Below are 13773 nucleotides of genomic sequence, written 5' to 3' on the forward strand. Positions count from 1 at the left end.
TAAACATATAAATAGATGCTCAACATCATCAGTCATCAAAGAATTGCAAATTAAGCCACACAGTGATGCCACTACTTTTCCAACAGAATAGCTGAAATTAGAAGGACTAAGAAGCTGAAGTGTGGGGAAAGATGTGGAGAGCTAGACCTGGCTCTCCTTGCTGCGGGGGAGTATAAATTGCTTCAACTACTTTAGAAAAGTGGTTGAGAAGGCTTATTAAAGCTAAGCATGTGTCTGACCCCTAGCAGTTCTACTCCCGGGCATATACTCAACAGAAATGAACTTATAGCCTCAAAACCAGCAAACATAACTAAGAATGTCATAGCAGTTTTATACACAATAGCCCCCAGCTGGGCAAATCCTAATGTTCGCCAGTAGTAGACTAGATCAGTTGTGTATGTTCATGCAGTAAAAAGGAATAAACTACTGAAACAGATGCCTACCTGGATGTATCTCACAGACCTATAAAACAATAAATGTTAAAAACCTCTTTGTATTCCCTAAGCTGCCCTCCGAGCCTTCTGTTGACAGGTAATATCACTGGAATCAGTTATAAAATTGGTAAAATGATTTTCAAGAGGCTGAAGTTGTTCCTTGGTACCAATACTGAATGCATTTTTTAAAAACAAACCACATTATTTCAGGAAAAAAGCCAGTGAAAACTTAGAACATACAGATTAGCCACTGCTGCTTCCCCTGCCCATGCTCCCCCCTGCCTGGAAAGACCATGGTTAACAGCTGGGTGTGCACACATCAAGACACTTTTGAGCATTTAAGAAAACCTGACTATTCTAAGGTAATGTTAACACATACACACCTTGCACAGAGCCAACACTTGGAACCGATCAACAGAAAGATGAGAAATTCGAGCTGCAGCTTGAAGGCGTGGAAGTAACTGCAACACGTCTAATCTCCTTACCCAGGCATTAGAGCCCAGCCGCTGTTCCTCCCCACCTGCAGGCGCAGGCCCACTGCCTGGCACACACTGCCATTTGCATCATTCCCTCACTTCTTGAAACTTCTGCTGGTCCCTGCTGCCCAGCTTCAGATGCCCTGTTGACCAAGTTTCTTGGATGAGTTCTCTGCCTGCTGCAGGAGGCAGAGTTCGGCTGGTTTGACCTGGTGAATCCACACAAACATGAGCAACCTGACGCTTACCTGTGACTGCATGTTGTCAGCACCTTCTGCCTCCTCATTGTCCCCCCCCCACAGCATCACCTTCCCACCTTCAGCTTTGCAGAACTGATCAAGACTGAGGTGCGCAACTCGCTTGCCCCATGCTCCATGCACAAACTTGGCTTCTGCAAGTTCCCCTTATCTTGACCCCAAACGAGATCTACTCCTTTCCAAGTCTGATGTACACTGGCACCTTTTTCCTTCAAATCCAGGAGGATTTTGCTCCTGCAGTTTCTCTCATTTTGAAGCTGCAAGATGAACGTGGGGAAAGTTATGGTGCCTGCCTGGCAGGAGCTCAGAGGTCAACAAAGGACACGGGTTAAGTTACTGGCTGATAACCCAGGCTAAGAGGTGTAAGCCAGGCATGAGTTATAGGAGCTGAAAAGGCAGAGTAATGGACTCCTCCTCACAGTGCAGGAAAGACCTACCAGGAGCACAGAGAAGCCAAGGGCATGGCTTAGCAACCCTGCTAACTCTGGCCTCATTCTGGTACAATCTGGGAGTCCCACAGACATCCTAAGCCAGGACCTAAAGCATATTTACTTCCTGTCTAGAAATTTTTACAAACTTTTTATGAGGTATTATGACTTTATAAAGATTCTAACATCTTTAAGCATGACCCTTAAAGAAAGACATAAATCTTGTGCACTTAAGAGAAATGTGACCTCCCAGCAATGAAAAGAACCTGACCCTCTTCACTTGGCAATTTATTTTATTGATTAAAATATTATGAAGTTTTCCTTTCCATTTCTTCATATACAAAGTAGCTAAGTGAAGTAAATTAAATGAGTTATAATATGAAGTCAGTCTACACATTAGTAGGGCGATACTGCTTTATAATCCTGTACTAGCCCCACCCCTAAGATACACGGCTATGATCGCCACGTACAGCCACCGTTGTCACTGTCAGGAATAGAAGGACTTACTGGGGACCATGGGGTGCGGTAAAGAACAAGCTTGGAGTGCTTATCATGTGACCTTTAGGTTCTGAAAGGAAGGAACGAGAAAGATTTTGGAGTATAAAGAGTCAGTTCTCATACAACATGGGAAATATCGATTTCTTAAAAGGAGGAACTGACATAACTCTTTGGTTATTTTTATGAGGAAATTTAAATATTATTTGAGAAAATCATTTTGGTTGCCTTTTTAAATTTAGCTTTTGAAGAAGTTATTTTGAAAGATTCTAAACAATGACAAATTATGGCAAATATGTTAGCCGATAAAATTTAAAGAAATGTTCTTTCAGAGGAGGAGATAATTTGTGTCGCAATTAGGCTTTAATAACATATTAGTTTAACATAGGTATATTCATAAAATACTTCATATGATTCACTTCAGATTGAATAGTCTCTTAAAAATTAGGGAAATTTGAAATAATAAATATATTTTGATGTAGAAGCATTTTCAATAAAAGGAGTCAGTGAAACACCCCCTTAACCCCTCAGCAGTATGGGGCAAGAGGACTTTTAATAGGCCATGGTGGCCAAATGGGATTATTTCCTGGAAGACTTGTGGCTTCATAAGTATACCTGAGCCTAGAGACTTGGGAGACATTGTTCCTGGCTCTCGCTCCCTCTGGGTGGAGTCCTGTCACAAGATACAGCTAGACCAAGAAGCACCTGCAAGATAACATGAACCTTCCAGAGACTCTAATATGAAGCTGGCTAAGATTCCAGTTAGCCATGGCCTTTCCAACCACAGCTTGGATGTGGCAGTGGCGGCACCAGCACTGTGAGTGGGAGAAGATGTGGCCCAATGGGAGAACTCTACTTTCTTCAGTAAGTCACATTCCAAAGCATTTCCAATTAATAAACCACATCCCTTGTATTTGACCTTCATTTAGTTTTTGAGGGAAAAGTGCATTTACTCTCTTTTCTCCTGCTATAATCTATGGAGAAAGCCCAGCTTGAAACTGCTAGGGATCTGAATCATTTCCAGAGCATGCGGAGAAGGCGTAAAAGGAAAGGTGACTTGGAAGAGATATTTGGTGTCCAGCATCAGCTGTGACGAATCCTCCCGGCTATTTAGGAGAGCCTGAAATTAGAACCAGAAAAAAAAAAATTGAGTAAGAAGACTAGTGCACTCTGCTTCATTGCTATCAGCAAGTTGAGAATAAGGAAAATACAACTATCTCCAGTGAAAACTTGCTTTTAAAATCAGATGAGAGAACACACAAAAGAGTTTTTTAACAGCACAATCCAAGAGAAATGGTCTCCTTGGACTTCCAGAGCAGCTCTTACGCACACTTACTTGATCTGTTTCACCGCAGGAGTTGACTTCCCACAGGGTGGATGACTGTAAATTGATGTCTTTTCTACTTTTATCTATTCCCATGACAGTCTACAAACTTCTATGCTCTCAGGACCCCCTTTTACTCTTAAAAAATACTGAAGACCTTAAAGGGTTTTTGTATATATGGGTATAATGATCAATACTAATCATGTTATATATTAAAACAATAATTTAAATATTTATTAATTAAAATAACAATAAGATCAATACCTATTAACATATAATATTTTATTGACAAGTAACTATTTTTTACAACCAAACAATGAATGAGAAATAGTATTGTTTCATTTTTGTAAATCTCTTTAATTAATATCTGACTTAATAGAAGACGGGGAATCTCATGTCTGTTTCTAACTTTGACCTGCTGTGATATCATTTTGATTGAAGTATATGAAGAAAAGTCTGCCTACATGGATGTGCTTTTATAAGAGAGAAGGTTCTACTGTTTCCTGAAGGGGTCTTAAAGACCCCCAGGGATCCTTGAAACTGAGAACTGTTGCCCTAGTTCATTGGGGAAGAAACTTTAGGGATTAAAATAAGAAAAATGGGAAAGCATATGTTTCCCTTCCTGCTCACTGCAGAATACTCAAAGACTGATAAAAAACATGATGTGAAGGAACACAGCACATGAGTCATGGAGCTTTCCTTGACTTTCTGTTGGGACTGACATAATTTCTGACAACAGAAGAATCTGACAGGGAAAATTCCTGCTGCTTCTGAGATGAGTGCATTGCATTTGCATGCTTGGTAAACATAATTTAATTCTGTTTTTCTATAATGTCAATTAAATATCAATTTCCTATACTAGTCTTAGGAGTTAAGATTAAAAACACGGGGCCTCCCTGGTGGTGCAAGGGGTTAAGGCGCAACCGATGAAGCTATCCGCAGCCACTGCAGCATGAGTTCAATCCCCGGCCAGGGAGATACCCACATGACACAGCAGACCGCTCCTGACTCACCCACTGCTCCCCTCAGCAGTGTTATTTCAGTCAATCTGCCTGTTCTGTTCCCCACTCTGTCTCTGGTGAATCCTCTCACCCCCCCACCCACACCTCTGGCCTGTACCCCAGTTCTTGTATACATAAATAAATAAATCTTAAAAAAAAAAATTAAAAGCAACACCTAAGAGTCTCACCTGTACTTTGCGAACAAAGGATGAAGTCACTCTTTTCTCGAAGTCATCTATAGGTGTGTATGAATTAAGGATCTTTATGATCTGTGATTACATAAAATGGGATTAGGCATGGATAAGAACAACTCTGCCTATGAAATAATGGGTCCTGTGGCTTGGGAACTTTTGGAAACTACAGGGAGTTCTTTTATACTATAATCTGGCTCTAAAAACCATGTATTACTTATTTCAAAGAAAACAGAAAACAAAGTGAGAAGGGCAAAGAAGGGAGCAAAGAAAAATTACAGAATTAGATGAAGGGAAGAGAATTCCCTCATCCAGGATCCTTGCAATCCCCCCGCAACCCATCATGAGTACAGGGGGCAGGGAAACTGCCTTATGCATTCTCATGCTTTTAAGGCCTAGAGTCAGTATCTAATAAACCCTTATTAGATAGAAGGGTGAGCCATGGGAAATAAATATGTTCCCCGAAGAGCAGAGGCTCAGGGGCACTCCACAACTGGCTAAGCAAGGAAAGATGATACCAACGACACTGATTTGTTACCTGCACAGCAGATAGTGATGTGCAACGTTCGAAGATCTCCTTAGCGTCACTATCTGTGGTCTTCTTGACCTGAAGCAACCAGGCTGCCTGAGAGAGAGGTTCCAAAGTTTCCTTGGCTAAGCTGTTCTGCAAATTTTTATCTTTAAGCCATTCTTCTAAGAAGCTGATGTTGCACCTGCAATAAAAGCCACAGGAGTAGAGAAGAGTGGGTGATTCATTTAGAAAACTCTAGGGGAGGACACCAAGCCTCCCAGTGCATCCCAAGAAAGTCCCAGAACTCACTAGGCTCCTAGAACCACCGCCTGGTAGCTTCTGGATCAGCTCTCATGATCTATTAGTCTGAGAAGCACAAAGATCTACGTTGTGGGGCTGTAACAGCTACAAGCTTTGGGGAAAATCTGAGCAAATAACAGTGACTTCAGTAATGTACAGAGTCTACTACATTAAAAAACATTTTTGGGAAAATAGATTATCCTCATTTGAAATGCAATAAAAACAATGAAATAAAAAATATTCTAATGGATTTGTAAATCCATTAAAGGAAAAAAATCGTAGTGATATCTGAAGAGAAAACTTACATTGGTATAAAAAGTTTATTTTCCCAAACTGGCAGAAAATTTTGAATTAGTAAAAAGCCTTAAGTCCACTAGTTTTTTGTTCTGTTTTGTTTTTTCTTGAAGTAATGTTGGCTTACATTGTGGTTTGTATTGTGGAAGTACAGGACTCCTCTCCTACCCTGTAAGGTAGAGAACCTGTGGTGTACCAGCCACCAAATCACCCTCAGTCCACCACCATAGTCCACTGTGCTCCTGCCCACTGGGATTTTCTTGTTTCTGTCAGTAATCATCACAGGTTAATGAGTCCAAAGGAATGGGGCTTAATCCCCAATCCACTGCGTGAGCTCGGGAAATTACTCAATCTCTCTGGATAAATGAGGGTGTTCAGATCCTCAGACATTACCAGGAAAAATGTAAAATGGCACAGTCTGGCAATTCCTCAAAATGTTAAACATCAAGTAACCCAACAATTCCATTCCAGGATACTTACTAAAGAGAACTGAAAACATTTATACACACATACACATACACAGAGCAAACATGTCCAGAAAAGATTGTACACAAACATTACAGTAGCATTATTCACAATATCCCCCAAATGAAAAGAAGTCAAAAGGAGGGGTACAAAGCTGTGCTACATCCATACAATGGGAAATCACTCAGCAATAAAAAGGAATGAGGTACTGATCCAGGCTACAACACAGATGAAGTGAGGAAACATTATGTTAAGTGAAGAAGCCAGTCACAGAAGTCAATAGACTTTATAATTCGATTTATTAAAAAAAAATGTCCTGAATAGCCAACTCCATAGAGGAAAAAAAAAAAAAAAACATTCATGGTGGCCTAGCTGAGGCAGAAGGTAGGATGTGGGTAAGGGGATAAGAGTTGTTGTAAATGGTTCCTTTTTGGTGATAAAAAATAATCTAAAATCCCATTATGATGATGGTTTCAAAACTCTAAGTATACCAAAAACCAATGAATTAAACATTTTTTTTAAAGATTTATTTATTTATGCATACAAGAACTTCAGTACAGGCCAGAAGTACGGGAGGTGAGAAGATTCACCAGAGACAGAGTGGGGAACAGAACAGGCAGACTGACTGAAATACACTGCTGAGGGGAGCAGCGGGCAAGTCAGGAGAGGTCTGCTGTGCTATGTGGGCTGTTCCCTGGCTGGCTGGGGATTGAACTCATGCTGCAGAGGCTGCGGACAGGTTCATAGGCTGTGTCCTAACCCCTTATGCCACCAAGGAGGCCCAATTTAAACATTTTAAATTGGGTGAACTTTATGGCATGCAATTATGTATCAATGAAGCTGTTTTTATTTTTTAAAATTTTTTTTGAAAAGATTTATTTGTTTATTTATTTATACAAGCACTGGGTACAGTCAGAAGCGCGGGAGGGTGAGAGAATTCACCAGAGCCAGAACGGGGAGCAGAGCAGGCAGAAGGACCGAAGTGCACTGCTGAGGGGAGCAGCGGGCGGCAGGAGAGGTCTGCGTGCCATGTGGGACCCTCCTCCGGTGGCCGGGGAGCAGCCGGGGATCGAACCAGCACAGCAGAGGCTGCGGGCAGCTTCGCAACCCAGCCCTCAACCGCTGCGCCACCGGGGAGGCCCTCAATGAAGCTGTTTTTAAATTTGAGCATTTAACTAACTGACTTCTAAGATAAATTCCAGCTCTGATCTTTCAGATTAGCAACTCCTCATGTGGTTATAAAATTGAGATTTTTAGTTTAATTTCATTATGGTAAAACAACATACTTTGTCCATCCAACACTTAGAAAGAGAAGGGAGAATGGAGGTTGCCCAGGGCTGAGGAGAGAGGGGAGAGAGGAGTTGTTCAGAGCACACGGAGATTCAGTTTTGCAAGATGGAAAAGTTCTAGGCATCTGTTACCAAACACTATGCACACACTTTACACTAATGTGCTGAACACTTAAAAAATTGGTTAATAGGGCCTCCCCGGTGGTGCTGGGTTGCGGGGCTGCCCGCGGCCTCTGCAGCGCTGGTTCGATCCCCGGCTGCTCCCCGGCCACCGGAGGAGGGTCCCACATGGCGCACAGACCTCCTCTGCTGCCCGCTGCTCCCCTCAGCAGTGTACTTCGGTCCTTCTGCCTGCTCTGCTCCCTGCTCTGGCTCTGGTGAATTCTCTCACCCTCCCGCGCTGCTGACTGTACCCAGTGCTTGTATAAATAAATAAATAAATCTTTAAAAAAAAAATGGTTAATATTGTGGATGTCATTTTTTTTTTTAACAAAACACTAAAAACTCAAGGTGTATACAGGTAAAAATATACCCTAGTGTTACCAACCATCCTACCGACACCTTTCCAGGTTTATTTTTGAAATAAAGCTTCTAAATATTTTTACATCAAGAAAGAACAAATTAAATGATTTCATGTCTTTTAAAATTTGCTAAGATTTTCTTTTCTGAACAAGAATATGGTCTACTTTTGTGACTCTTCCAAGTGCAGTAAAAAAGAATGTATGGTCTGGCTCTCAGAAGAGTGTTCTGTCAGTTAGATTGTTTCTGGTATTTTTAGTTCTTCCTTATCTTTGCCGATATTCTGTTAGCTCTATCGACTACTGAGAAGAGAGTCAAAGTCTCCAATTATAATTATGGATCAGTCCATTTCTTTTTTCAAGTTTTGTTGCTAGGTGCATACACATTGACTTCTGTTGCTAGGTGCATACACATTAACTTTTGTTGCTAGGTGCATACACATTAAGAATTATTATGTCTTTAAACCAGCAGGCAAATTACAGATCTGAGACATACAGCAGGGGAGGAGGAGGGAGAGGACTAAAAACAGGGGAGTGAAGAGCACGAGGGACTATGGTGACAGTTCACGGGCCATGTGCTGGTGGGAAATTTATAGGAATTACACCTGAGGTGAGAAACCAAATATTGTACACAAATGAACAACGATGTAAGAAAATTAAAAAATTTGAAAAAATTGTTATGTCTTTTTGGTGAGTTAACCCTCCTATCACAACAGGGCATCTGTTTGGAGCTGTGAAATAAACAACACTTTTTCTCATTGGAGAGAAGGTCTGAAAAGGCCAGTCCTGAATACTCTCTCTTCTCTGAAAACCATAACCTAGTGTCATGGGAATTTGCCAGCCTGGTTTGTGAGGGTAAGGAAGAAATAAGCTCTAAGTTTTTAAACTTTTAACAGTCAAAGAGTACAGTGAATGTCTCATGCTTATTTCTTGGTTAAGAGCCTTCTTTGTCACTTCCCTTTATATCACTACCATCACCATCACCCCAGTCACACACCAGCCTGTCACATACAGGTGTCAAATCACCGCACAAATTATAAAAACTCTGAGTATGTTTTCTAAGTATGTGAGAGCATTAATTCTAGCAATGGCTCAGGTTTCCTAGACTTGGAGAAAAGAGTTCAGATACCTCAAAACCATGGATTACTGTGTCCTCGGGACGAACTCCAAATGCCTTATTTAAGCTTGTACTCCAGGTCCTCCCAGTCTGGACCCAAACTGCCACTCTATCTTGGTTCTGCTTCTCCCCAAAAATATATTTTCTGCATAATCTAGGCAGGTACCCTTGCCTGAGAAGGGGCTCTCACTATGCCTTTTCCAGTCACATTTTTCGTGTTTGCCATGGTCTTCTCCCTTTAAAAAAATTCATCCAATGACAGCATTCAGGCCTCTTGAACTTTTCTGTCCTTGATAAGCTCTTTTTGAAGCACTTCCTGCACGACCTCCTTGGGACTTAATCATAGTTACCTCGGATTTTTATTTAGCCATTTGACCTTCTCTAAAGCAGTGGGTGCAAATCACCCACTCCTTTGTCTCCTGTCTTATAGCAGGTAGTGCTAGTCTCAGAGGTGGTGGTCAAAAAATACCAGAGAGTAATAGTAACTACAAGGGGCCAGAATTTAAAATACACAATCACCATTCCCAGTTAGTTACCTAACTGAAGCATCAAGTTAGCTGGTGTACACGATGGCAGGAGGGGCCGGGCGTCAGAAGCAGACACCTCCAAGGTCTTAAGAGGCATCTTGCACATAGTGCAGCTCATGTGGAGGGAGAGGAAGGAGTGTGTGGCCTCCGACTTTAAGAGCATTCTTTCCATGCACCCTCTCAGAGGTTAAGTGTTGCTGTAGGGGTTTACCTTATCTGCATCCCTTTTCTGCAGGAGCACATGTCCTTGCGCAAGAAGAGGCTGTTGAGGGTGACCGCCCCGATTAGGAAGAAGAGCTGCTTCACCGCCTGCCTCACGAGCTCTGGGTCCAGGCCGTTCTGGCACATGGTGCTGTAGAAGTAGCTCAGCTGCTGCAGGACCGATGTCATGGTGTAGGCGTCCGTGTCATCGATGCTGGAGGACCGCTTCCGGAAGCCTGTAGGCTTCAGGCCAGAAATGCCCTGCAGACTCTCATACTCCAACATGCCTGGCACTACGGAGGAAGATGGAAACTTTTCTTGCACATACATTGGGGAAAACTAGAGAACATTTCCAAGTGTTCTCAATGTGTCTGTTTCAGGAGGTGGGACATTTTCTACAAGAGGCAGTATTGGATGTAGTTGTGACAGAAAAAGCAAAAGAATCAAGGATTGGGATGCCTGGGAGTATAGGTGGTGGATGGAGACAGGTGGCTGTTTATAGCGCAGCGGCTCCTCTTTGAGGCTTGGAGCACCACGTCCTTCAACTTCCCAGGAGAGAGAGTCAGTTAGCAAGGTAATTCATGATCTTGCAAGCATGTAAAACCTGAAATACTTAAACTTCAGGAAATTGAAGATATTATAGAAGAATTTGAGTAGTTCTTCAAGAGTCCAAAAATGCTTGGCTAGGATCTACAATTACCCACATAAGTAGCAACAATTTTTCTGTCTTAACTTTCAGAATGTATCACCTTTACAGAAAGAAAAAGATGAAGCATGTGCTTTCATATATGTAATCACTGTAAGCATTCAAATAATTGAAAAGTGGACATTTCCGCAATTACACTTTCTTGATCTTAAAATTATACTCTTTGTAATCACACATTCCATACATCACATTTATTTTTTTAAAGTCTCAATGTCACTGTAAATATTTTTTGGTCATTATTTCTTTTCTTACCTATCATTGGTTGAATGTTATTTTCCATTGCAATAATGAATTGATGATATATTCGTATAGCAACATCACTAAGAATCTGTCTGTATTCTGAAAGGTCAAAATTGTTCAAGCAATTCTTATTCTGATGTGGACTGTTATGCTTCATGAATTCCTAAAAACAATTTTGAGCATATAAATATATTAGAATAATGTAGATAGGTGGGAAACAAAAGCACTAGCTCTACTAGAAATATTACAATCAGTTTAAACTATAATTCCTACTATAATTTAAACTATAATTCCCACTTCAAAATTTAACGTCTGACTTGTATCCCATGAGTTATTGATGTTTGGGGTAGCATTTATTTTCTGTAACTAAATGTCACTGTACCACCTAGTTCCCCACAAATAGGTGACCCCGAGCTGATTGACTACAGTGGAAAACAATGCCCATGGAAGTTCACAGAAAGAAACAAACTGCTGTAAGAGGTTAGAAGATGTAATAAGTAAGATCCATACTTTTATATTTACAGAGCATAGATAGATCAGTGTGTGAAATATTTTAAAATGTGCATTGTAACTAGACTACTCTCATAACATACACAAAAATCAACTCTAAAAGGATAAATACTTGGCTGTAATACCTGTATTCATAAAACACATAGAAGAAAACAAACGCAACACTCCAGCATACAAGTTTCAGTGATATATTTGTAGAAATTTTTTAAATCCATCCCTGCTTTTAACATTTTGCTACATGTTTATATCTATAATAAATACACTTTATTTTAGCATATTTTGAACTTTACACAAAAATAAAAGTATTCTAAAATGTAAAAATAAATAAGTAAATAAAATGATATGTGTATTGTAGACTGCTTCTTTGTGTCCCCCTGTAAATTCATGTGCTAAGTCCCTAAATTCTAACGGGACTGTTTTTGGAGATGGGGCCTTTAATGAAGTGATTAAGATTAAATTAATAAGGGAAAAAAACCCTGGGCCTCCCTGGTGGTGCAGCGGTTGAGCGCTGGGTTGTAAAACTGCCTGCAGCCTCTGCAGCGCCGGTTGAATCCCCAGCCACCAGTGAGGGTCCCATATGGCGCGACAGACCTCTCCTGCTGTACCTGCTGCTCCCCTCAGCAGTGTGTTTCGTTAGTCTGCCTGTTCTGCTCCCCACTCTGGCTCTGGTGAATTCTCTCACCCTCCCGCACTTCTGAATGTACCCAGTACTAATAAATAAATAAATCTTTAAAAAAAAAAAAAAGGAAAAAAAAAACCCTAAAAAAATGGAGACCAGATAGGAGTAATCAATTTAAAAGGAAACCCAAGTAACCAAAAAACACATGAAAAAATAATTGACCTCACAGGCTCACCTTGGAGATAGTCGCTCAGTTCTATACCACAGCAATAAAACAAATATTGCAATAAAGTGAGTCATACAATTTTATAATTTTCCCAATGCATATAAAAATTACATTTACACTGTAGTATAATCTATTGTCTAAGTCTTAATAGCATTATGTCTAAAAAAGCAATGTATATACTTATAAAATATTTTATTGCTAAAAATGCTCTCCCTCACTTCAACTGCTAGAAGAATGTTACCAATAGACTTGCTGACACATAGCTGCCACCTTCAATTTATAAAAAGCACAATTGCATGTGAAATGAAAAGAAGGGCAATAAAATAAGATATGCCTGTAATTGCAATATAAGATAACAAAGTAGGGTTTTACATCCATACCTTTTACCATAAGATTGGTAAAAAATATCTAGTGTTGGCCAAGGGATCAGACACCAGAAGCTTTATATACTACTAGTGAGATTATAAAATGGTTGTACAATTTGGGAGAGCAGTGAAAACTTTAAAATCATTTTGTTATTTCAGGTGAATGAAATTTGCTCTGCAAATTTTTTTTGCTCTGCAAGTTCTTGAGGTGGAGACTCTGCAAGTACTTGAAGGTGGAGCCTCCTTTATGGTGTGTAGCCCCTTGGAAGCAGAGTCAGCAAAGGATTTTCAGATTATGGAAGAATCATCAGAATGTTGAAGAGAGAAGAACCCTGCGTATACATGCATGTTGAACTAAAGGCTATATTTTAGTCACAATACTAAACATTTCAGAATTTGACAGCTAGAAGAAAACTTTCAAAAACATTGGATTTACCTCACTGATTTAAGTCAAGGAAACCAAAGTCCACTACCATGTCCAAACTGTCTAGAAGCCTTTTTCCTACTCTGTCCAACCAGTGAGGTGAGGCTGGCCTCCTAGGTAAGGAGCAGGTGTCCCGGCCGTCGGACGTCCCAGTCCCCAGCCCCCACACAAGCTCAGGCCCATGAGAAGACTGCAGCGCTGCAGGCAGCACGGACCCCAGAGCAGGCACCATCCTACCTCTTCTCCACTGTACTGCTTCAGGCAGTTGAGGAAATGACATGTATTGGAAAGCCAAAATGAGAGCATCTCAAAGTCTTCTAAATGTTCCTTAAAAAAATAAGAGAAGACAAAGTTGGATTTTGTGATATCGGTGTCTGTGAGCCAAGAACAGACATCTTGACCTGTTAACTGGTGGTTTCTGACCAAAACAAATTCTTCTACTCATTAAAACCTTTATTAAACTCATTTTTACTTATAGAAACCTCAGTTTTATTGAGGTATAGTTGACGAAAAAAATTGTAAGATATTTAAAGTGCATATGAGGGTGGTCTGAAATATCTATAAATTGTGAAAGAATTCTCCCTCCCTAGTTAAAGTACGCACCCATCACCTCATTTATCTTTTCTTTCTTTTTTTAAGAACACTAAGTTCTACTCAATTAGCAAATTTCAATGATATAATACAGTGTTATCAACTACAGTCACCATTTTTAGATCATCAGACCTGGTTCATCTTATAGCTGAAAGTTTATACTTACTAAACTTATACTATCAACAAGCTCATACATATCTCAGCTCATGGTTTGTGAAGTATTTCTGCACAGCTCATGTCATTGTAACAGGGTGGACCCCTGGA

General features: G+C 40.4%; 1 protein-coding gene across 1 annotated transcript in view; it reads right to left on the minus strand.

Moving 5' to 3' along the window:
- Positions 1-1882: 1882 nt before the first annotated feature.
- The window catches only part of MYO5C (myosin VC), a 91515-nt gene continuing 79624 nt past the window's right edge, over positions 1883-13773 (minus strand). Inside the window, exons 36-41 of the mRNA XM_037502500.2 lie at positions 13156-13245; positions 10787-10937; positions 9839-10121; positions 5145-5319; positions 4604-4684; positions 1883-3210 (exon numbers count right to left, since the gene is read on the minus strand). Of these exons, the coding sequence (XP_037358397.1) occupies positions 3058-3210; positions 4604-4684; positions 5145-5319; positions 9839-10121; positions 10787-10937; positions 13156-13245 (933 nt within the window). The 3' untranslated portion in view covers positions 1883-3057. The remainder of the gene's footprint in view (positions 3211-4603; positions 4685-5144; positions 5320-9838; positions 10122-10786; positions 10938-13155; positions 13246-13773) is intronic.

The sequence above is a fragment of the Talpa occidentalis genome, unplaced genomic scaffold, assembly GCF_014898055.3.
Source record: "Talpa occidentalis isolate TD23 unplaced genomic scaffold, MPIMG_talOcc4v2.1 talOcc4.11, whole genome shotgun sequence".
NCBI lineage: Eukaryota > Metazoa > Chordata > Mammalia > Eulipotyphla > Talpidae > Talpa > Talpa occidentalis.